Source organism: Condylura cristata, unplaced genomic scaffold, assembly GCF_000260355.1.
Source record: "Condylura cristata isolate star-nosed mole 26May11 unplaced genomic scaffold, ConCri1.0 scaffold00021, whole genome shotgun sequence".
Classification (NCBI taxonomy): domain Eukaryota; kingdom Metazoa; phylum Chordata; class Mammalia; order Eulipotyphla; family Talpidae; genus Condylura; species Condylura cristata.
This window is the reverse complement of record NW_004567122.1, coordinates 20,135,733-20,161,248: the sequence shown is the minus strand read 5'-3', so window position 1 is coordinate 20,161,248 and position 25,516 is coordinate 20,135,733. Positions and strand designations below refer to the sequence as shown.

The 25,516-nt window shown below is 38.0% G+C and overlaps 1 protein-coding gene across 2 annotated transcripts; it reads left to right on the top strand.

Annotated features, from left to right (window-relative positions):
* The first annotated feature begins 5,015 nt into the window (after nucleotides 1–5,015).
* LOC101637230 (chromosome unknown open reading frame, human C5orf63) lies at nucleotides 5,016–22,144 on the top strand. Of its 2 annotated transcripts, none has more exons than XM_004686676.2 (4): nucleotides 5,016–5,044; nucleotides 16,887–17,007; nucleotides 20,835–20,891; nucleotides 21,552–22,144. In XM_004686676.2, the coding sequence occupies exons 2-4, from the start codon at nucleotides 16,888–16,890 to the stop codon at nucleotides 21,726–21,728; spliced, it is 354 nt and encodes a 117-aa protein (XP_004686733.2). In that variant the 5' UTR covers nucleotides 5,016–5,044; nucleotide 16,887; the 3' UTR covers nucleotides 21,729–22,144. The 2 variants fall into 2 exon arrangements, with proteins under 2 accessions (XP_004686733.2, XP_012583270.1); XM_012727816.1 differs by lacking the exon at nucleotides 5,016–5,044 and adding an exon at nucleotides 16,391–16,583.
* The last annotated feature ends 3,372 nt before the right edge of the window (nucleotides 22,145–25,516 follow it).

The window sequence follows — 25,516 nt, the reverse complement described above, 5'->3', positions numbered from 1 at the left end:
AGGCGGGAATTGAACTCATGAGGAAGTGGCCTTAGATTCTCAGTGCTATGCTTTAACCCGCTGCGCCACCAGGGAGGGCCGAGAAATGTTTTATTTTATGCTGTGCTGACATAGTAGAAAACAGCGCAAAACATACAAGCTCATACCTGAAAGATGCTCACAGCAATTAAAAAATATTGTTCAGAATTCCTACCATAATCAATGATAACTTCAACTCTATGGAAGTCTCCTCAGTATGGGTGGAGGTCCTATTTTGAGGAGAGCAATGCCCTTTCTTTCTCACAGGCTGACTGCCCTGTTTTATCCTAACAGGACTCCTTGGCTGGTGTGGATCTCAATCCGGGAAGGAAGAGTCACTTTCTAAGTTTCTCTCCTCTGTTTATCCTGTGACAAACTTATCTTCATCCATGATCCAGGCTTAGTGAACATGACAAACAGGCTTAATCCATAAAAATAAAAACTTCTCATTTCAACTCCATTTCCTGCTTCTCTGGGTAAAGCAAAACTTCCCCTGAGGAAATGATGTAAGTGTTCTCAAATGATCTTAAAAATCCCACACACCACAAAATATTAGTATGAATCAAACCATGTCCTTTTCATTTACACTTAAATGAAAGAAACATGAATGTGGTACTGGAAAAATATACAGACAAGAGTTAGGAAATGGCTTCTAGCCCTTGTTTCATTGTGAGTTCCCTCCCTAAGCTTCAATTTCCTTGTCAGTGAAATAATAAAGTGCAAGCCCTCCTCTACAGAATTACTGTTAAGGATCAAGAATTACTGTTAAGGATCACATTTGACATACTACAAAAGGTGATGCAAACACATGTCATAACTGTTACTACAAGGTCCCCAAGTCATGTCTCTTCAGTAGCTCTACTCTGTGTCCTTTGTGCCTAGCAGACTGCACAGGATTCATTCCTTTCAGTACAAACACAAGCAACTGCCTGGCACTGCACCTGAGAAGAGGCTAGTGATTCTGGAGACAGAGTAATGGTCCTGCTCTGACAAACTTTATGGGCAAATCCACAGTGCCCTCCCTTTGTCGCCCAACAGCCCCACATACGCACAGTATTTTTAACACAGATATATGGAAATGCATAAGTAAGACTCTTGTGAAAACCGTAATTTTATTGCATGATGAGTTTAAACTTTAACAGCTCTGGTATCCATCTGAAAAATGTCATTTCAGCTCGTTCCATCCTAGTAGCTCAAGCAATAGAAAATCATACACCCACCTCCCTCAATAGAATGTAAAAGTCTACAGTCTCTCTATAATATATGTGCACTCAAGCTACACTAATTTATTTTACAATTACTTTTATTTTTTAGCATTTTTATTCAACTCTTATACTACATAATTAATGGTGTTTACATGAAAAGGTTCTTTAACTAATGTAAATGCCATAAGTGGATTACTGAGCAAGCCTTAAAACAAATAAACAGTTTTCTCCTTTTAAATTTCCTCACTCTCCTCTGTCTTGAACAAGTGCAGAGTATTTTAAATGTCAAGAGGATATAGAAATCAGGCTTCCTAGGTCCATTCGCCCCCCCTGGTAAGACAGGCTTATAATTCTCTTTCCTGTAATGGTTGGCCTGGGGGAGTCAACGATGACCTTGCTGACCCAACACATCCAGACTCAGAAGCCTGTCTTTTCTTTGGGCGGCTGCCACTGTTTTTCTTTATGACCTTAAACATAATACAATATCTGGCCCTTACAGATCATTTCCTGCAGAATTTGTAGTGTTGAGGATGAGACATTCTTGAGATAAACAAAAAAGCTCACTATAAAGACCAGAAATAAAAAAAACCTACATGGTGTCTAAATACCACCACCATCACGAGTACATTGCCCAATTGTGACAATTACTGGGACTCCCTCCTAATCCTAGTTAAGATTGCATGTTTTTTTTTTGTTTTTTTTTTTTTGAGTATAAAGCCAACAACTGTAATATAGAATTGGCATGATAGTCACTATTTGAAGCTATCACATACATTTTTTCTAAAGTATTCTCAAGGGAAAACAATGACATCAGAAGTTATTTCTTTATGTCTCCTTCTTTAGAGGCAAAGCCAAGGGTATTGGGTGTCTGAAATGAAGGCACCTCCCTCCATACCCTCATATTGTGATGGCAATCTGGCTCCAGGTTCTCTTGGAAGAAGACAGGTTGTGGGTCTTCCAAAGCACCTTGGGAGTTATCTCAGGAGCTGAAGATCTGATTATACCAGTTTTTTCTAATGAGGACTGCAGTCTCAAAACTGATCATAGAGATTGCAGGACCTTGAGATCCAAAAGAGATACTCAAGGTCGCCTTCCAGAACATAGAGCCCTGTATCAATCCTATCCAGATTTCCTGGGCAAAACCTGAAGATGGAGTTCAAATCTAGGCCTATGATGAACACGTTTGACTAACCAAAATTGTATAAAAACCCATCACTATACCAGTACCTTCATATTCTCTGAACATATTACATGAGACATATTAAAGGTATATATATCCTACATGTAATAATTTTTCTATATGATAGTTCATAATATGTTTGAAAATATTTGGCTAAAGAAACTAATTTAAAATACACTATGATTTCTCAACACTCCTGATGTATCCTTAGGAACTCTCATTTGCTAAGAGCATCTCATCTAAAGGCTATTTACAGATGTAATGAAATTGTGGTGAGTACTAAATCCAGCACTAATGAAGCTGACATAATATTATCTTTTATGACCATTAATAAATATTTGTTATTTTGCTTTGGCAATTTTCTTTTTTTTATTTGGAGAAAATAATTTTTCCAGGTTAGATTACTGACATTTGTTTTTACAGATACAGCTCAAATACTTGACACTCTGAGTCCCATGCTAAACTGGTCCTATCAGCTCAAGGAATACAGGCAGGCACTCCCAAGTGGTTAGGTATCAACCACTGTGAGTCCCCAGGAATCTCAGTCATTTCATGGACATCCACTCTCAACCAAACAATCAAGCGGAAGACAGCAAGTCTTGTGTCATCATCATCGTCATCATCATCATCAATCGAAGACTTATAACTTTATCTCAAATTCTGTGATAAAGTCATGGTGGGCCTTTGGTGAAATCCTTTCTCCTCTGGTGAAATCAGGTTTCCAACTTACTTATAAAGCTTCATTTTCCCACAAGAAATGAGACTTGGAAACTGATTTGGAGATGCATCTTAGGAAGCTTTTCTATCAGTTCACAAAATGCATGTTATGCATCCTTCACCAAGGTGTTTATAACTGGACCCAAGTTAACTTTTTTAAGGATATTCTATCAGAAATTGCTAGGTGGAGTACACTTTGGCAATTTGCTTTTTTTCCAGGAAGATTATATCTTATCAGAGTGCATCTACTGAAAAATAATCATAGATTTTGTGTTGACAATCACAGAATCCTCTTTTGCTATCAGCAAATCCTGAAATGATAAAGAAATTTAAAACTATATGTTTAGATATGTCCTCTGATAGTAACATATATGGTTTGTTTAGGGAATTCTTTCCTGACCTTGGTTTACTTTTTATTTTTATTTTTTTTAAAGATTTATTTATTTGTACATACAGAACTGGGGTACAGGCCAGAGGCTCAGGGACGGTGAGAGGCTTCACCAGAGACAGAGTGGGGAGCAGAACAGGCAGATCGACGAAGTACACCGCTGAGGGGAGCAGCGGGCGGGTCAGGAGAGGTCCGCCACGCCATGTGGTCTCCTCCGGGGCAGGCGGGATTTGAACTCATGCTGAAGTGGCTTTAGCTTCTCAGTGCAGTGCTTTAACCCGCTGCGCCACCAGGGAGGGCCTACTTTTTATTTTTAATCACCAGATACACACTGAGTGTGTCATGGTAAGTTCATGGGTACTGTCATCAGACAACATGAGATACTGTTTTCTAGCTCTGAGAAGTAGGGCAAGTTCTTAAGTATCCATTTCCTCATCTGTAAAATGGCACTAATAATACTTAATAGGATTGTTCTCAGAATTAAACAAATTAATGAGTGTAAAGCTTATGGTGAGCAATCAATAAATGTTAGCTTTGAGTATTACTAGTATTGTTATCCACCATTTTCTCACTATTAACAGTACTGCCACACCTTGCTCCTGGATGACAGAGCAGTCTCTGAACTTGCCTGTTTATACTCTGCTCTCAACTATCTCAACCCTTCCCAAACTGAGTGATCCTTTCAGAAAGGAAGGTGGTCAGGTCAATCCGCTTCCTGTACATAAACAAAAATAAATAAGTAAAGGAAAAACTCCTCCAGCTGCCCTGTACATCAACTTTCAGAAAGGCCCTGGCTCCTGATTACCCTCTCTAGCCAATGCCATCTTTCTTCCCCATCTCTGCTATGCCTACCCTTATCAAAACTAATGCTCTATTCCTCCAGTCCCCTTTTTAAGACGGGGGCTCTGTCCCAGCCCCACCAGGCCTTTAGATCCAACCTAAAAGTGACCACTTCAACTAGATCACACTAGTTGAAGAGGTTAATTTAGTAAACGCACGACTTATTTAAGGGATTGTTTTCCAAAGTCCGATTTGACTTCACAACCTTAAGTCTGAGGAGGTTACAAGCTGCCAGTTTTCTCCATCATGGAGTTCATTATCCTGTTTAGCCGGGATCCGGAGGACAACAGTAAACATTTAACTCATAAATGAATGGATGAATGAATGCATGACAGGGATGGTTTAAATGATCTGCCACAACACATCACCCTAAAGTTGGCCCCCACATCTCAGGCTCCTTATTTTAATGGCCCAAACGCCAGATGACTCTCCCATGGGTTTGTTGGTTTTTTTGTTTTGTTTTGTTTTGTTTTGTTTTGTTTGTTTGTTTTAACAGTTTGACATAGGTCTTTCTTCACGGCCAGGCAGGGCCACACTTCCCAGAAGCGATCTGCTGGGATTGAGATACTGAGCTCCGCGCGCGCCGCCGCAGCAGACAAGGGCGGAAGTGCAGGGCGCGGGGCGGGGGCAGGGCAGGCTCGGGCGGAAGCGTGGGGTGCAGGGCGGAAGCGGCGACTTAGGCGGCGGGAGGCTCAGGTGGGTGCTGGTGGCCTGGCACCGGCTGGTGGGCGCTTGCTGGCACCCCGCCCGGAGCCGGCACTTGGGCAGGGGTGGAGAGCCCGCAGGCCTGTTTTCGTGCCGCCACCTGCCAAATTCGATTGTCTTTGGAGGGAGTTTAATTAAACCGGGAGCCATAAATCCATGAACCACTGAGGGGCGGTGGATTGGTGGGGGAAGAAGGGTGCGGGGGAGAGGGTATTACTGGCGCGCAATATCCCTCCGGGAAGTGAACAATATAATGGGCGGGGGAATGGCAGATTTTTAAGAGAAAGCAGAAAACAGCTCAACTTCATGCTCTTCCAATGATTCACAGATGCCTCGGTCCCGGGTTTAATTGAATTCTATGAAGTAGCAATATAATCTCACTTGGCAACCCACTGAGATGATTGCCTTTTAAAATAAACATTTTTGAGCAGCCATATTGATCTTTAATGGGAGGTGAAAAGACCGAAAGGTACAGTAAGGAATATTTGTGAGTGCTGAGGCTGTGTGGACCGGCTCTGTGGCTCTCCCTTCTGTTTTATTGGTCAAAAGAACCTCTGAGTGCAGAAACAATGAGAGAATAAATCAGAGCGATTGTACAGGTCTCAGCAATTACTTAGCCTTGTCAGTCAGTCACCCCTAACAAATAGCAGTGCCTACCATTTTTTAATAAGTGCAAAATTATAAGAGTCTCAACTAAATTGTTACTAGCAGAATAGGCAAGTGCCTATTTCTAACACTGTGTTTAACAAGAGGGGTTCTTTTGCCTGGATAATCTTTTTTTTTTTTAATTCGATGTGTATATATAATATATTTTATATTTTAGAGTTTTTCTTTTTTTTACTCTTGATCTTAACTAAAAGGCTGAGAAGTAAGTCATAGTGCATTTCCTTTTCTCCAATCCAGAGAATGACCTAATATCACTCTTAAGATTTTCAGCTCCTCAGGACAAGGATAGTATCTAGGATCTGTTATATCTGAGGAAGCATTTATGAAAAGGGCACATGAAGCTCTCTTGAAATATTTGGAACCGGATATACTGAGACAGAAAACAATGGGGAAAACAGATGTACCCTGATATACTGAGTGATGATGGTAATATTGGGGTAAGGCAGAACTAATGGTTCTGTGGGAAATGTAGCCTGTTAACTGAGGTCTTCCACTACTGAGGAATTGCCTAGTTCCACAAAAATCCTTTTGTCAAAATTAACATCGGTGTGCAAATTTCTTAGGTTTTCTTTGTTCTTCTTTGCTTTGGTGGGTAGTAGCTGCCTGCCAAGGAAGGATCGATATTTTTGTGTCCATCACCAGAAGGAAATGTGGATTTTATGTAAATGGACTGATGGCAAGTAAGTTAATAGAAATGAGAGTTTTCCAATGTAGGAATTTGTTGGACTGCATTTCTCTTTTATTCTAGATGGCTAGCTCTAAGTACCCAGAGACAATATGGAAAGGTGCCTTCTTCGGAATAACTTCTTTTTATCATTAGTTTTTGTATCTTATAGCTGACTGATGCTTATGGTCACTCTAATGCCAAGGGCTCAGGGTTTCACACACAGCAGGATGTGAGGTGATCTGGTACAAATAGTGAGGCTTTTTTTTAGTATTTCTTATTTTAAATCTTATTTTTTGCTACTGCTTTACTCAAGGAGTATACACAAGAAGAAGCCAAAAGGCAGCTGAACAGTCCCTGCAGAGTTTTAATCGTGTTCGCAGTTATTTCAGAGGGGAGAAATACTGTAGCAGGAACTAGGCAAGTTTCTTTCATAGCAAGTTTTAGGAACCAAATCATTTGAAGAAGAACATGCCAAATGAAAGCGTTTGACTAAGTTTCACATAGTTATTATCTCTTACTCCCAGTCACACAGCCACTAGAAACTAGAGTCATGTAAACATCACCCTTTTTATTCCAATCCTTACCGAAGTTAAGGTTTCCAGAGATAGAGGCAAAACTCAAGAGTGCCTTCTACTTTAAGAAACAGTCTATCTCCAAAGACCTCAGAGCATTTTTCATGGTAATATTAGTAACAACCATTTTACTAATATATCCTACATCACTGTGTCACTGATCTGTAAATCTTTGTCCTGCTCCAGGTATCAGTTCTTTAAAGAGGGAAAAGGATTTTAATCACTTTTGTGTTTTTAATACATGACACAGTCTCTGGCATACTGTAAACACTCAATACCTCAACACATGCTATAGAAATTATAAAAGAATGTCCTTAGAGTCAGGCTAGATCTATAAAGAGAATGAAAACATCATTGGCAATGCCAGTGGTAGGAAAGGTAAGAAGGTAAAAGGAAAAAAAATGTATGGAACAGTAGCCTTTTGGGGATTACACAATGCAGTTAGAAGTAATGCTTGGATAAACAGTTTCGAGTAGGGAAGGGCGTGTTTGAGAATCTATAAATGGCCCCTGCCTTCCAAGGAGAACTGGCCTGGGCTATTGCAGGACCCTTGTAGTGAATGGAATATGCCACCTAAATGCATCTCTAACTCTGTCTCCATCCTCTTTCTAGACCTGTCATGTTCAAATTTGAGCAAAATTTGAAGAGCATCCATTTGAAGGTATATCAATCACTAGTTCACCTAGGGCACCAAAATCTTAGTTTACTCCTGCCTTAAGAGTATAGCACTATGTATGGTCAATAGTTTAAGGTGAGGATGCTCCATAATACTAAAGGAAATCTGTATCTTTTCTACTTTACTAATATTTTATCAGAGTTACATTTTTTGTTTTGTAATAGGGTAGGCATGTGGTATATACTTTTTCCTTCTGTTACCAATGGGATTATAGGAGAAACCAGAATGATACTACTAGAAACAAATGAGCTTCCTGTCTTTCCTGTCCAGTGCTATTTCATATTAATCATGAGGTAATTGGCTTCTAGTTTAGTAAAGAAGAAAGACGTGCAGTTGTTTGATTTAACTCCTTACTTTTAAAATATGTAGTCTTCCAGTCAGCCAAGAGCAAGGATAGTGTTTTTTAATAGAAATTCAGTCAGCTGAAGCGGCTTAGGACATAAGACTAGAGGGAAAAAAAGATCTAAATTCAGCTTTGTTTCTCCAGCTTCAAAAATGAAAATAATCTGAATCTTAGATTTAGTGATCAGAACCTCAATCTTAGATTAAAAGAATGCTACCATCTGAAACTGTCCTCATTCTCTCCATCCTTAAATTAAGCTTCAAACAAAATATGATATCTTTTATTGGGTATACTCTGGGGATTAATATATAAAGCTCTTCGAGTTTTTTTTTTTTTAAGAAAGGGAGTTAAAGTTGGAGATCTAGTTGTAAAAATGCTATTGGCATCATTCATTTATAAAAGTAAGTCATTGCTGAAGGAAACTATAAATATAGAGTAAGGAACAAAAAAAAAATTGCAGTATGAAAGACTTTGGTTAAACAGTTTCTTTATCAATAAAGTAAGAGGTTCTACATAGTCACTTCCCAGTCCCAAAATGTTAACGTATGCTCTCCATGATAACAGTTAAGTGCAAAATAGGATTTGGAATTTCACATAATTTGAGTATTGCTGGGGCCCCACCTCAAGAATAGATGGTTCCCAATATCAGGCCAAGCACTGTATTTCTGTGGTCCTTGCTGCTATTTATTTTACAAACCCAGGAAATGCTAGATTTAGTAACTGAAATGTTCCAAAGCCACTTGCTCCAGAATGGCTAAAAGTGAATGAAACATCTTTCAGGTCTTGTGTGGTCAGAAGGCTAACATTACTACTTTGGCAAGATGAATTGGAAATACAGGATTAATGATGAATAGAAGACGTTGCGTGGATGGACGGTTTTGAATTGCAAGCATTTGTTTCTGGAAATAGGATTTTGTGCTTTTTAAATATCAAGGAATCTGACACTACTAACTAGGTACAACAGGACTTAAATGTTTTAATGAAACTGCCCTCTTTCTGGGCCACTATTAAATATCAGCGATATCTTTAAAGGGAATAGGTCGTTTTGGTTAAGAAGGGTAATGTGGGAAAGAGTCTGCATAATTCCTTATGCACTTTGTTTCCATCCCTTGAACTAGAATATTTGCCCTCGTCGTAATGCTGTCTTTATGGAATGAAGGAATTTTCAAATTGGTTTTTAAACTCTATTAAGTCCTCATGTATGATATAACCCAACCACATTATTCAGGTTTTCTTGGCTTTCAGGAACAGCTTTGCAGCCATTATGTCGTAATTGTACTGAACATTGTTGCACACTCTGAATTCAGAATATGCCTCTCTGGCTTGAGACCAAATGCTGAGTCAGTATCTTTGGGTTGAAGATGAAGGGAGAAGTACAAGGTTTGCAAGCCCTATTATGTTAGCAGGAATTAGTTCAGCATTCCCTTTGAACCTCTGGTAGAGAGAGTCTATATAGTATGTTGGCATACTTGATTAGCATCTTCTCTTTCCTTTTCTCAAGTGCATGTTTTCTGGAAACCCTTCCTTGATACTCTCATGTGCACCAACCCCACTGCTAGGTAGACACCTGGTAATAATCTGAAAAATGTGACTGCTAAGTCCCAAAGACTCCAAAATAAGCTCCTGGTTACTTAAAAACTCCCTGTTTCCACTTCACCATATTTCTCAGCTTGCTATAGGCCTAGATAAACACTTGTAGAACAATGCCAAAATGACAAGGGACTGTCATTAAAAATCATTTTAAAAATGTCTCTCAAGCCTCCCTGGTGGTTTAGGGGTTAAGTCTCTCAGCTGTATTATCACTAAGGCCTCAGTCTGACCTCAGCCAGGGAGCTAAACCATATGGCACAGCGGACCTCTCCTGCCTTACCTGCTGCTCCCCTCAACAGTGTATTTCAGCATATTAGACCGTTTTGCTCACGACTCTGTCTCTTATGACTCCTCTTACCCCTGCACCTCTGGTCTATACCCAGTTCTTCTAAGCCTATATAAGTAATTTTAAAAATAATAAAATAAAAATGTGTCTCACAGTAAGGAAAAAGATGTATCCTTCCTTTTGCAAAGCACTTTACCCTCTTGGATGTGAGACAGTTGCAAGAAGAGTACTTGGCCACTCTAAAGCCACACTCCATTTCTGAAACCCAGGCTTCCTAGTTATGACTGAGGAACTAGAGAACTGAGTTTGTGACAAGCAAAATACCCTCTACCTCTGCCCAGACTTATGTATGATCATCTCTAAGTTTTGATCATCTCTAAATAGCCTAGCATTTTAGGCTCCTACAGCTAAAAATTATTTCATATTCTTTGTCCAGGTCCTGTTCAAATCAGACTAGTGTCATATGGCACTATCCCCTTCTCCTGTCAGGGAACATTTGATACCCAAAAACTATGGCCACATTTCTTCCCTGTCTCTAAAATATGAGATCAGGAGAAAGGGGGCTCTCCCTGGGGGTGCAATGGGTTAAAGCACAGCACTCCGAACTTATCCAGAGCCGTCTCAGCACAAGTTTGATCCCTGGCCAGGGAGATGACCCACATGACACAGCAGACCTCTCCTGTTCTGCCTGCTGCCCCCCTCAGCAGTGTACTTTGTCAATCTGCCTGTTCTGCTCCTTTTGTCTCTGGTGAAGCCTCTCGCCACCCCTGCACCTCTGGCTTGTACCCCAGTTATGTATGCATAAATAAATCTTTACAGAAAGAAGGGAAGGCTTTTCCCTTACAATTGGTGAAACTCCTTCCCACTGCAGTCCATCCTGCATGCTGTCCTCATCATTCACCCATAACACTGATTTTATCCCATCACTCTTGTTCAAAACCTTCGGCTCTCATCCAACAAGCCACAGCACTCCTACCTTATCATTTTTGTGTCTAACCACAATTTTGGAATATCCACATCCTCAATGATCTAGAATCCACCTTCCGTGAAGCCACACCAATCTCAACCCACCTCATATTACTTAAAGGTGCTTATTAGAGATATCCCTGTTGTAATTTCTCCTGCATTTCTAATTTGTACATACACTTCTCTTCTGGCTTGATTTTTCAGATTTTCATGGTTTAGATCTCCCCTTACTCATTTTTAAATCTTCCCTCCCAAGGGTGTAAAAAATGAGTGACATCACTAGCTTATCAACCACTGTTAAGCCTCAGATAACTGATATTGTTCCAGTTAAAATTTTAACTCCTTTCTCCACTGAAGTTTATTTCTCTGTTATCCTTGTTACTTATATCAAGCAGAGGTAACAGTGGACTTTTCCATGTGAGAGTTTTTCTGGAGGTGAAGATATGGACTGAATTCCAGCAAGAAAAAAAAAGGCTTATTTCTACTGAGAATTTGAAGGTGTGGTATATGAGGGCAGAGTACATGTACTAATGGTAAAAATGGAAATGGCTATAACCTTCAGGGGAACTGAATAGGCAAGGCCTACACTTCAAACAGTTAAAGAGCTTTTTCCGCAAAGCAAGTGTGTTGAATACAAATTAGCATAGCACCAATTGAGTACCAAGTGGAATAGAGATATCCAGTTACTTGGAAATTCCACAGTCATGGTAATGAATCAAAGCGAAGTAAAAAAGGGGGTTGTCTCCAGGCACTGATGTGGCCAGTCATGCCTTTCTGAGATTTTCTATTGACTTCTCTCACCTTTGTGTGGTGAACCTATTGGCACTGAAATTGGAAGTAAAAACTGCAGGGATTGTAGTGCACGGGACATGTGGTATGAGGAGCTGCTGCTTGCTCCCTAGGGTCAGGGCATGATGTAGGTCTATTTGTGGCTTCATGTGTTTATGCAGGATCAAAGCATCAGTCCAAACTGCACATTCACAGTAAAGCTGAACAGGATGCCGGGTGGACTTGCAGGTGGGTCCTATGTAGCACAGGATCTTTGTTGCAACATCTTGTCAGTAAGCTCCACTTTCTTACCCAGGTACTGAGGCTGAGGGGCTGGAAGAGCACCCATGCACTCATGCAGTGAGTGAGGATCCCACATATATTGGTCTTTCCAGCCCTCACTTCCTGTTTCTGTTCCATAGCCTCATTCTATCTCTGCTTAGTTCCTTAAAATTGATACCTCAAAGCATTTGCTTAATTTTCCGTTTCAGTTCTGTCCCTCTATGCTGCCTCTTTGTCACTCTTGGCCCTATACTTGCACCCAAAGTCCCAGGTTAGGTTCCACTTTTTTGGGAGAGAGGGAGGTCTGGACACAGCTGACTGACCAAAAGTACAGAGGAGGCATCATCTCTCCACATTTCCTTGAGCTATATAGAGCGCAGTGACTGAGATGAGTAAAAGCAACCTTACCACACTCTACAAACTTTCAGTAATCTAACATTTTGTTTCTATTAGAGTTTGTGTGTGTGTGTGTGTGTGTGTGAGTGCACATGCGTTTATCTAGTAACTTGGATAAGAATGGGAACATTATACTTAGATGGTAGTAAATGTGAAATGGAGCACTTAACATCTCACATGGCACAAATGACTAAACAGAAGCCCTGAGCCTCTTTATGGAACACAGGTTCAGCAAGAGCTACGGTAACAGTGTTTGGTTAATGTCAGCTCAGCATTAAATTTACATTATATTCTTATGAAGAAACTCTAACATTACCTATTAATAGCTAAGGCAGTACCTGGGCTTATATAGACTTTGCTATTTTGCACATGAACTAACACTGCAGCTTGCTGATGAGAGATCATGTGAGCTTGGAGACTCAGTGTGCCAAAGGATTCTTTGTATGAATAAAAATTCTGGTCAGTGAAGGTCAGTTTCTCTGCTCAAGTGAGAACAATGTTGTTTCCCTTCTAATCAGACACACACAGCGTTTGAAGAATCCAGGAGCCCCATGTAAGTGATGTGCAGCCATAGCCTGGGCAGCTCCTCATGCAAGAAATGAATAATCCTTAATAAAGGCTCAAATGACCCTGGCTTCTTTCTGTACTGTAATCAGTTGTGGTAATGGTATGCCCTTCAGTGCTTTGCAGGGAAAATGCTATAAAGTTAAGTTATCTTATCTTGCTTCAAGGAGGACTGAATTGGTCCAATCAGTCCTCCCCCCATGTTGTATTTGATGCTGCCATAAAGACCACTGAAGTCAGCATCAGTTTTGTTGAAAAGCTAGCATTCTCTTTCTCTTTCAGGGAGATGCCATGCCTCTGAGCAGCCCTGGACTTGAAACAGCAGGAGTCACCATCTTTATTGTTCGGCTGTGGAATTTGTTTTAGGACATTCTAAATCCAGTCTTCTGCCTTTTACTTTTTTCTTTTTATTTTTGGTCTCTGACAAAGGTGACCCAATTGTGATTCTTTGATATGATGAACATAGCTCTTTCTGCTTATATCACAGAGGCCTATAACAAAATGCCAAGGATAAAATTGTGTCTGTGTGTATAGTAAAGATACACATCTCATGACTAAATTCAATGACTTAATAAAAAAGGTGTCCCCTCACAGTCCTGAATTAGGAGGCAGAGAGACTGCCTTTTCAGAATTTTTTTTATTTAGTGCTGAGATACCTTTCAAAAATAATAGAACTAATGAAAACATCACATTGACAGAGTAGCCCATATTAAGATATTACTTCAAGAAGGCATAATTTGGTGAATGTGACATTGACAGCAATGGCGTTTGGGTTTACAGTTAGTAAAATAGTATAAGTAGAATATTACATAGTTCCAATTAGAGTATCATTTTTAATTTACCTTTTATAATTAAGTGTACTCAAGTGTTCAGAATTTTAGCCTTAGTATCTTACTGTGCCTAGGAAAGTTATATGGAGCTTTCCTTAAATCATACTCTAATAAAATTTTTAATAAAGTGCTTACCAAGAAATAATTTAACAATAGGGCAAAACACATGTGCCTTAGGACACTTGAAAAATATGCAGGTAGTAAAAATGCATAATTGTAATGTACTTTTCAGTAAACATGTGCTATGGTTAAGTGATTAAATACTTGTAAGAAAGGAGAAATGAAGATTAACAGTAAAAAACAGAACTATTTGGAAATGGAATGGTTGGAGACATCACTGAATACTTAGCTCTCTCGATTGGTTGAACAAATATTCTAGCAAATCTGGAATAAACAGTAACTCTGTTTACTATGACAGGTTTTATTTGTCTTGGGTGCAACAAGACCACATGCTATGTTTTGTCGTGTTGGAAATACTGAAGCAGATTTCCATTGTGAATGTGATTTTTTTTATTATTATTATATTTTTTTTTGGTTAAGCCTTAACACCTCAGTCTCCATTCATCTAGGTAAAAGCAATAAGTCTTCCCTTACCAGCAGACATAAATCTTAAATTCCTTCACTAAAAGCAAGTAGTTGTAGTGATAGTCTTAGATCACTGTCATAGACAGCCTGATCCTTCTCATGTCTAAGGGCTTTCTTTCTGCCTGTACTCTAACCTAATTTTAAAATTCTCTGTGTAGTGTAACTTCTTTAACTCCACATCCTAAGACAGTATTCCACTACTGGTGTAGAGCTTTCTCAAAACCAGCGATGCAGAAATTTCTACCTAATGTAATCAAGGCTAACATTCTACTTTCAACCCAATTTATATACTATATAGAGAAAGCCAGATTTAGAAGCTATTGTCTCTAACCACATTCATCTAGAATTCTTGATTCTGCTGAATTTATGGAAAATGTGTACCAGGGCTTAACACTTAATTGAGAGCAGCATGGCATTCTATAAAATTGTTTAGCTCTACTTTCAACCTTTTGAATAATGCTGGGCTGCAGAGCCTTGCAGAATTATCATATTCCTTTTTATGCATTATCAGGATCATTTAGTTAGCAGAGATATCTAGGGAGAAGTAGAAGACCGAGGGTAGAAGAATGAAAGAAAGATTACTGTTTTCGTGGATCATGGTACTATCATTTTGTACTTTGTTTTTAGTTTGGTATGGATTGGTGTTTTCCTCCATAGTCATTATCATTCTGTTTGAAATGTGTTAATGCTAATCTTACACAGAGGAGTCTGACTATCAGTGGAGATTAGCACTTAATTAATACAGTCATGCTCTGTGAAGCAGAAGAGGGTGAGATCCCAGGTGGCGGTGAAGGAGTTAGGGCCAGCTGTAGTAGCCTGGCGCGCAATCTTGTGGACTAACCTTTAGTTATGATATGAGATCTGTCTAAATAGAGACTACGGTGTATACTGAGTTTCTGATTAGAGGTAGAAGTGAGATTTAAGAAGAGAAAGGCTCATTCTAGTATATTTAACATTCCAACAAATATTTGAACACCTACCCTCTGCCAAGTTAATTGCAAATGCCCAGGAATATTGAGTGAACAACTCTCTGCTCCTATGGTCTTATAGGACATATAAGTAGAGATATAATTTTAAATGGTGAAGGGTAAAGAAATCTTTATAGAAAGATAAGAGGGCAGAGAATGATGAGATGACCAGCATGGTTATGATAGTCATTAAGGTGTCTTTCAGTAGGTGAAATGAGCCCAGGCCAAATAAGCAGATGCTGTTTAAGAGTTGTCCTTGCAGAAATAAAGTAGATGCAGAGATCCTAATGAAGAAATGATCTTTAGGTATTCAAAAACAAAAAAGGAAGTAAGGGAGGAGAAAGTAGCAGATGACGGTGGAGGGAATAAAGAGACAGTAAGAAGTGAAGATCCCAAGAATGAATTCATCTTGGTAAAATTGATAATGATAAAAATCAAATAACATTTTGTGTTTTTAAAGAAATTAACATCTTTATAGTCTTGTTTAAATTTATAACAATAAGTTTTAAATTAAATTATAAGTACAAGGATATTTATAGTTTAAAGCTTGTGCAGTGTTATAAACCAATGTTATCTCAATTTTGGAACAAAACAGACAAAGATGGAAATTCAGTAGAATGGGTACAAATAAGTAATATGTAGAGTGAAGCAGCAAGATGAGGAAATTTAAAAGGGTCATGCTTGGTATGCAGCTAGAGCCAAGTTGTTCTCACTGAAACACCTCCAGTAGGAACACTAATAAATGGTTATATTATCAAAAGTGATGGCAAGCTCCTTTTAAAATAATTCTAAAGATATTGAGTAGGTTTTTTTTATTTATTTATTTTGAAGATTTATTTATTTGTGCATACAGAACTGGGGTACAGGCCAGAGGTGCAGGGCCGGTGAGAGGATTCACCACAGACAGAGTGGGGAGCAGAACAGGCAGATTGACGAAGTACACTGCTGAGGGGAGCAGCGGGCGGGTCAGGAGAGGTCTGCCACGCCATGTGGGTCACCTCTGGGGCAGGCGGGATTGAACTCATGCTGAAGCGGCTTTAGCTTCTTAGTACTGTGCTTTAACCCGCTGCACCACAGGGAGGGCCCCGGTTTTTATTTTTGACAATTTAATTGAGCCCAATTCTTCCAGACTATGCTCTAAGTACAGCTCTGTATTTCCCCATCTCTTGCACCAGCGGGTCATAGATTTCATATGAGATCGTCTTCACCTTCAGCTCGGACCTGTGCTGCTTTTTTATTGTTTCCTTTCCTGTGATGATGATTTAATAATGTTAATGCCTGCCAATAATGTAAGCTATCTCTATGAAGAAAAACCATCTCAGGAATCCTCTGCATTTTAAGGGATCACCAAGATGCAAGCAAAATCTGCAGGTGAAATTTAATTTTATATTCAAATTAACAAACCCCTTGCAGTTTGCTTACTGAAACCACCAAGTAATTAAGCAAACAGCTAATCCATAAATATGTATTTTTTTTCCCATTCTAAATTCTGTTTTGTTTGGAATACCAGAGATGTTGATGCAATATGGAAACTCGTTGAACATCTAGGTCTCTCTAATGCCTGGACCCCAAGAATCAATTCTGAAGGCTTCAAATTTCATCATAGACTTGCAGCTTACTGTTTATATTGTAAGGAGGACACATAAGCTTACCGTTCTGTTTTTCTTTTGGCAGAATGAAAATGCTCTGGTTTCAAGGAAATGGCATCCAACTTGCCAAATACTCCTTTGGACTCTTCTCAAGAAATCTCTCTGCTGCTAAGACTGCTCTGCCCGTGCTGACCTTATTCACAAAGGTACTGAGGCACTGAATATTAAAGTAAATTATCACTTTCAAAACATAAAGTATTAAAACTGTTGGGTACTAAAATATACATTTAAGAAGGAAAAAATGTTGAAAGGAAAGGCAATGGAATAAACTTTCTTCAGACCTGATCCTCAGTTTCTCAGTTCCAATTACAACAGTTATAATTCTGTTTCCTGTCTTATGGTCTTACAAGTCACAAGGGACAAATTATTTTATTTAATAGTCATTTGACCTCTACAATGAAAAGAAGATCAGATTATAATATGGTATTTATAAATTATCACTTAGAAATATAGTCTGTTTTCTTATTTGTGATATTCTATAAGTCTGTCTAACCACTGGATAAATGAATATTGGACCATTGCTCCCAACGAAAATAATGGTTAGATTCATTTGAGTATCTGGTTCCAATATCTGGTTGTCAACAAGTCAATACATGACCTTGTTTCATATGTGTTTCTGTTTAAAGACAACATATTCAATATGTATTGTTGATTCATTAACATTCAGCTTATATCCAGCAGTACTCTCATTCATATCTAAATGAGGCTTATCTAACATACTTATTTTCTCCACAAAGCACATCACAACCTTTTGTTTAGAAAAGCCAAAAGCTTTAGTGCTATGCTTGAAGGCCATTTAAGATAGAAAAATCATCAACAAAAATGCAAAAAAGTGGTACTAAATAGATCATGAATGTGGCACTTGATTTGCAGGATGAGAAGTGAAACAAGAAGGTAGAGAATCATGTCAGCTGGGAATGAGCCCATCAGGCCACACGGCTCTCTCATACTGACCTGTGCACACACACCTCTGCGAATGTGTAGTGCCTGAGTATTGATTTAGAGGTGACAAATAGGGTTTACTGAATAGAAAAACGTACAAATACAGAATTCACAGCTAATGAGGATTGATTATACTTGCTTTCTTATCCTTAATACTAGTTTTATGCCATAAGAGTTTAAGTATTTTAAGAGCTTTATCCCCTAAATCTTATTACTGATATCCTTTTACTAGTTACATTACTTTGTGTGATTTATAATAAGAGAAAGAAGTTCATGGTAATAGAATTAACTTTAATGAATAATATAATTCAAACAAAAAAGGACTCTTAATACATTTCTTTGGATTTCAAGCATTTAGTAATTTGAAGATATCTAACAGTTACAGCAAAGCTTACTTTGTTTTTTTAATGAATTTCTTGTTAAGAATAATTAATCTAAACTACTCTTCCATATACATAAGCATATATTGCATTGTTCAAAAGAACGGAACAAAAATCTTTCGTTATCTGTGTCTACATGTAAGTAATGTACGTGAGAATTAACAACAAAAATAAAATAATTCTTAAGGCTAGTGGTACTCACACAGCCTAACTATTTTACACTATTTTTTAATGGGAGCTACAGACAAGTTTGCTAAAAACATTTACCAAAAAAAAAAAATGCACTATTAATCTTCCATTCAGCTTAAAATGTGTATTAAGCGCTTGATTTGTTTCATTAGACATATAATGTCACTCTCACCTTCATGAATTCACAATCCAGTGAAAAAGAAATTATCAGGTTTCTTTCACTTCTAAATAATAGAATGTACTTCCCAGAGTAGCTTAAACAAAAAGGGGATTTTTTGGGTTGGTCTTGTTTCAGGAGTAGTTTGAGTCAGAAACTAAGTATGTTACCAATCTCTTCAGCTCCTTATCCTCTGGATTAGATATGTCCTCATTCTGGCTCTACACTTGGATGACTGCTACCATTTCAGCTCCAGATCACACATCTCAAACTTCTACCAGCAGAAAACTCATGTGGTCCATTGACTCTGATTGGTCGACTGGAGGTATTCTTAACTAAGAGGCATAGGATTTGCAACTGTCTCAGCCTAACTCCGGTGTTCCTCCCTTGTTTTATGTGGAGTCTGCCACATACTGAAACCAATGCTTCTGAGGCAAGAAGACAGCATTCTTGCTACAAGAAAGGAGAGTGAGTGGTACATAGCCAACCCAACAAATATGTTATAGTTCAGAGAGAAAATAAGTGCTCCATTGGTGCTATGGAAGATTATAGAGGACTGAGTGACTTACTCACTCAGTCTTATCCTTTTTATAGACCTCCTTAAAATTTGATAAACCTTTCCCCATAAAAATACATTAACATGTGATAATTTGTATAGACTTCCATGTTTTAAAAAGCAAAACAGAACTTGATCTAGACTCTACTAAAGTTTTTAATGTAAAAGCAAAATGTTACATTTATACCTCTGCAATTTATCTTATTCTTGTTTTTATTTTTAAGTTCCTCTGTTAACTTCTGAAAGTTTCTCAGACAAGTTCAAATGTCTTAAAATATCTTAAATATCTTAAAATATCACTGACTGTGGTGCATTTATTGACGATGCTAATGATGACATGATCAGCACAATTCTCTCAGCCAGGAAATTAGGGCTAGAAAAAGCCTTCTGAAGGAAAACTGCCTTTTGATAACTGAGGTCTTATTCCAGACAAACTTTGAGTTAAACTGGAAGAAAGATTTTCTTTGACAGTAACAATTTATTTCTTCTTGTCATGTTAAAAAGCAAGTTTTATATAAGCATCAATAGTGTTGAATGTATTTAGAGCTCATGCAAGAGAACCGATAGCTAGTCCTTGTTCACAGAGTCAAGGGTTGAAAAATCTTTAAAGTTAGCCAGATGTCCACAGGATACTTGACAGAGTTCTCCACAAAGGCTAAATGAATATAAGCAACAATGGACACTAGAAATCTGCATGTTCCTTGGATGAAGAGTTGGCCTGAGAAAACTATTGTTGACATGAAATTAAAAAACAGAGAAGTCATGGCCCTCCCTGGTGGCGCAGCAGGTTAAAGCACAGCCCTGAGAATCTAAAAGCCGCTTCCGCATGAGTTCGATTCCCACCTGCCCCAGAGGTGACCACATGGTGTGGCAGACCTCTCCTGACCCGCCCGCTGCTCCTCTCAGCAGTGTACTTCATCAATCTGCCTGTTCTGTTCCCCACTCTGTCTCTGGTGAAGCCTCTCACCGCCCCTGAGCCTCTGGCCTGTACCCCAGTTCTGTATGCACAAAATAAATAAATCGTTAAAAAAAAAAACAAAACAGAGAAATCATTAATTGGTTGCTATAATCATTATCCATATCAGTGGATTTTTCCTTTTTAAAGATGGAGCAGTCTCTGACTCCAACTCAGTAGATTTATTCTGTGTCCTAATTAATAGAAATAAGCTGGCAAAGTTTAGTGCATCCCAGTCAGAACAGACTTTAAGCTATATGGTAATGTTAGCCAGGCCAAAAAGGTGCTCCTGATGTAAGGACAAAGCCCTAACACTACAGAGTAGGGAAAAATAATCTTCTCAGATATCAACTGGATGAAGACAGTAACAAAAAACATAATTGTAATTAGCTAAATGTGTTATATATGTGTGTGTATCTGTCTACCTACCTGCCTATCCAGAAACTATAGGTGTTTATACTTGTTAGATATATATCTATGTGTTTATACATTGGCCTATATATATATATTTATATGCACACACGCATGTAGCAAATACAAGCATCTACATTTATTAGATGTATTTGTGTTGGAGAAAAATCAAAGCAAAACAGCTACAAAATGCTGAGAGCCCATTTACCATGAAATAAAGCTATTTACAAGATTACATGATAGTGTTTTGTTTTCGAAATAAACAATATAATTAACCTAGTAGAAAACTGTCCTTTAAAATAAGTGTAATATGCTTTGGGTAGTTTTTGTCAGTCCGCATTCCATTCCTTAGGTTTAATGGCCTTATTTTTTTCCTCCTACAGGATCCTTGCCCCCTTTGTGATGAAGCCAAGGAAGTACTGAAGCCTTATAAAAACAGGGTAATATAATACAGTGTGGTTTTATGTCTGTACAATGGATAGTGTATGAGGTATAAAGTATCTGCCTGGATCCTTTCTTTAGGAAAAGAGATTAAATGATTTTTCATTTAAATTTTCTTTCTATTCTTCTGAGACATTTTAGTGCTGATTTCCATAAAACTCATTACCCCTAAGTGTTTTTCCTCTGAGCAGTACTGGTTTGCTCACTCTGACTCTTAATATGAGTCAAAGTTAACAAGCAGGAATAATACTTATACTTCCTTGAAACTTTCTATTCTTTTTATTTTGTCATTTCCCTAGAAGTATTTTCCTGTACCAAACTGTGACACCTATCCCATTCTTATAACCAAAATACACCTGATTTTTAGGCAGCTTCACCATTGGAACACATTATTTCACTGAGAACTGACTCTTGCCCTGACCCTGAGTGTAGCAGGAATAACAGAAAGGTAGCATTATCAGGAGTTAGGGAATATTTAAAAAAATAAAGTTGTGGAAATCAGGAACATTCGATCATTCAATCAGTTTGGACTAACAACAACACAAAACAAGAAAAATCCCTCACCATTCCCACCATTCCAGGGATTGATTTGTCATTACAATCATTGCATTGCTTCATGTTCTCTAAAATCTAAACCTTTAATCTGTCTTTGTTTTCAGTTTATTTTACAGGAAGTTGACATCACACTCCCAGAAAATTCTGCTTGGTATGAAAGATATAAATTTGACATCCCAGTCTTTCACTTGAATGGCCAGTTTCTGATGATGCATCAAGTAAACATCTCAACACTTGAAAAACAGCTCCAGAAACTTGAGCAGCAAAGTGTTGGAGGCTAATGAAGGGCTCTCAAGATCTTCTACCCTCTCTGTCCACATGGCATCTTTCTGGGGAAATGACCAGGTCCCCAGGATTTCTTTTGTCACTTTTTTGCAGACCTAAAGATGTTCTGAATTCAGCGGTGCCAAATAAATGTTGACATATCTCTTCAGATTGATCGAAGTACTAGTGTGAGAACTGTTCACCTGTTGACACTTTGTAAAGTAAAATTGGCAGGGAGGGGATGATGGAGAGCAGGAGAAGTTAATTTGTTTTTCCCTTTTTTATTAATATAAAAGCACTTAAGAGTCACTGGACAGTGCCATTTATGGAAAAGAGCTCTGAGTCCCTGCTGCTGCCCTGAAGGCTTAACTTTTTAATGAAAGAATAAATGCTCTTCTACTCAGTACATAAAAATGAAATGTGAATTGTTAATAACTGCACAGTCAATAAAGAAATGTTTTAACAAATATACCTGTAAGAGCTTATTTCAGTGAAATTTAATATTACCTGTTCAAAATGAGAGCTCATTTTCCTCGTTAGAAGAGAGTAATTCTCCTAGTTAAAGATGCTTCATTTGAGAAAAACAAAGGAGTTAAACCCCCAAAATGCATATCTGATTCTCAACTTGTTTTGCACATAGTTTGTGAATTGATTTGCAATATTTGAGGTCTGCCTTTACTATTATTCAGTTATCATCAATTGAATTAATTCAACTTATTATGAGATGGTAGTTTTATCAGGTTTTAATATCTTGGGGCAAATTCACTTCTGACCATAAATGGAGAGATGTCTACGATCATAAGACAAAATATTCTTCACCATTACATAATACTTTACATAAAGTATTAAAAATACAGTGCACCCTGATTTTCCTGGGTGGACTTGATCTGATCAAGTAACTCTTTAAAAGCAGAGTTCTCTCTGGCTGGTTGCAGAAAAGGAAATCAGAGATGTGCACTAGCTAGTCTATAAGGAAGCAAATACCAACATTGTAAACAGCCTTGTGGAATCACATGGCCAGAAATGGTAGATTTCTAAACGCTGAGAATGCTAGTTCAACAACTAGCAGAAAGTGGGTATATCAGTTCTACAGCTTCAGTGATAATGAATTTTTTCAATAATCAATGAGCTTAGGAAAGAGTCCTGGGCTCCAGATGAGAACTACATTCCTCTCCATCAGATCTGTTTCATCTCAGTGAGATGCATTTCAGAGAACCCAGTCATAACATGCCTAGACTTAACTGAGATAATAAATGTGTATTGTTTTAAGCTTCTAAGTTTGTGGCAAACTATTACATAGGAGTAGGGATCTAATAGAAGTTTCTATGACACTGAAGCCACCTACCGTGGCTGGAGTATAAGCATATGTTTTATTGCTCTTTGCTTTACAGTGCAATAAAATATCAGCACTTCACAGATATACTTTTTTTTCCTAACCGATTGAAGGTTTATTGCAACCCAGCCTCACGCCAGTCTGTTGGTGTAATTTTTCCAACAGCATAAGCTCATTTCTTCTCTCTGTCACATTTTGGTAATTCTCACAATATGTCAAATATTTCATTACTATTATATCTGTGATGTGAGTTACACACACTTAATAGACTACAAATAAATATAACTTTTGGGGGCTGCACCCAAGTAAGATGGTGAACTTAACTGATAAATGGTGTGTGTCCTTATGAATGCAACCCCGATCATCCCCTCCTTGCCCTCAGATCTCTTTATTCCCTGAGAAAAAACAATATTGAAATTAGGTCAATAACCCTATAATGAACTTAAGTGTTCAAGTAAAGGGAGAGTCACATATCTCTCCATTTAAATCAAAAGCAAGAAATGATTGAGTTTAGTGAGGAAGGCATGTTGAAAGCTGAGATAAGCCAAAAGCTTGGCCTCTTGTACCAGGTAATCATGTTGTAAATGCAAAGGAAAAGTTCTTGAAGGAAATTAAAAGTGCTACTCCATAAACACAGTACTGATAAGACAGCAGAGAAACAGTCTTATTACTGATATAAAGATAGTTTTAGTGGTCTTGATAGAAACTACAAACATTTCCTGAAGCTAAAGCCTAATCCAGGAATATCCCTCACTCTCTTCAGTTTTATGATGACTGACAGGTTGAGAAAGCTTCAGAGGAAATGTAAAAGAAGTCTCTATAACATCAAAGTACAAAATGAAACACAGTGCTGAGGTAGCAGCTGTAGCAAATTATCTAGAAGCTTTAGCTAAGATCATTGACAAACAATAGATTTTCAATGTAGACAAAACAGTCTTCTATTGAAAGAAGATGCCATATGGGGCCTTCATAGCTACAGATTGTCAATTTGTGGCTTCAGAGATTCAAGGGATTGGTTGATTCTTGTTTGAGGTTAATATTAGCCACTGGTGGGTTTAAGTTAAAGTCAGTGTTCATTTGCCACCCTGAAAATCTTGGAACCCTTAAGAATTATGCTAAATCTAATTTACCTATACTCTATAAATGGAACAACTAAGCCTGTATGATAGCATACCTGTTTACAAGATGGTTTGCTGAATATTTTAAACCCACTATTGAAATGAAGTGCTAAAGAAAAAGATTCATTTCAAAATATTACTGTTCTGATAAACATGTACAAGAATGAATGTTGTTTTCATGCCTGCACCCACTTTACATTCCATTGATCAAGAAGTAATTTTGACTTTCAAGTCCATTTTTTTAAGAAAAATATTTCTCAAGACTATAGCTGCTATTGATAGCTATTCCTCCGATGAATCTGGACAAAGTTAAAAACTTTCTGAAAGGAACTCATCATTCCAGATGCCATTAAGAATATTCATGATTCATGGAAAGATGTGAAAACATTGATATTAACAGGATTTTAAAAGAAGTTTATTTCCACCTTCATGGATTGCTTTGATTGTGGGGGTGGAGAATTCAGGAGAAGACTTCAGTGGAGAAAGTAATCTCAGATGTGGTAGAAACAGTAAGAGAACTAGAATTAGAGTTAAAACCTACTGATGTAACTAAATTGCTACAATCTCATGGAAAAAAAAAACTATAATAGATGATGAGTTGCTTTTTATGAGTAAGCAAAGAAAGAAGTTTCTTCAAAAGCAGTCTACTCCTGGTGAAGATACTGTGAATATTGAGATGACAACACAGGATTTAGAATATTACATAAATTTAGTTGGTAAAGCAGTGCCAGGGTTTGAGGGGAATGAGTCCAATTTTGAAAAAAAAAATCTACCATTGATAAAATGCTATCAGATACCATCACTTACTATAGGGAAATGTTTTATGAAAGGAAGAGTGAGTTGATTTGGCAAAGTTCACTGCTGCCTTACTTTAAGAAATTACCACTGCCACCTTCCTTCAACTACCACCTTGACCAGTCAGCAGCCATCAACTTGGAATCAAGAACCTCCACCAACAGAACAAGTATGACTTTGCCTGACATTCAGATGATGAGGTTCAGATGATTTTTAAGCAATGCAACATTTTGGTAAGGCACATACGTTGTTTTTAAAGATAATAATGCCATTGTGCTTAATAGACTACAGTATAGTGTAAACATAACTTTTATGAGCACTGTGAAACAAACACATGCATGTGAGTCATTTTAATGAAACTTGGCTTTACTATAGTGTTCTGGATCCAAACCAGCAGTATCACTGAGGTGTGCCTGCACAAAAATGAATATGGCACAGTCCTTGTCTAGAGACACTCATTTTAAGGAACAAAAGAAAGGCAATAATGTTTTTTATTAACTGGACCTGAAACATGTTAAAAATGTCACAGTGACCAGACAGGCAAAATGGCAGGAAGATA

Bases quoted from the DNA above. Each gene is read 5' to 3' on its own strand.
- LOC101637230 (XM_004686676.2), top strand. From the start codon at position 16,888: ATGAAAATGCTCTGGTTTCAAGGAAATGGCATCCAACTTGCCAAATAC. The intron at 17,008-20,834 runs GTACTGAGGCAC...TTCCTCCTACAG, and splicing joins TGCTGACCTTATTCACAAAG to GATCCTTGCCCCCTTTGTGA. The intron at 20,892-21,551 runs GTAATATAATAC...CTTTGTTTTCAG, and splicing joins TGAAGCCTTATAAAAACAGG to TTTATTTTACAGGAAGTTGA.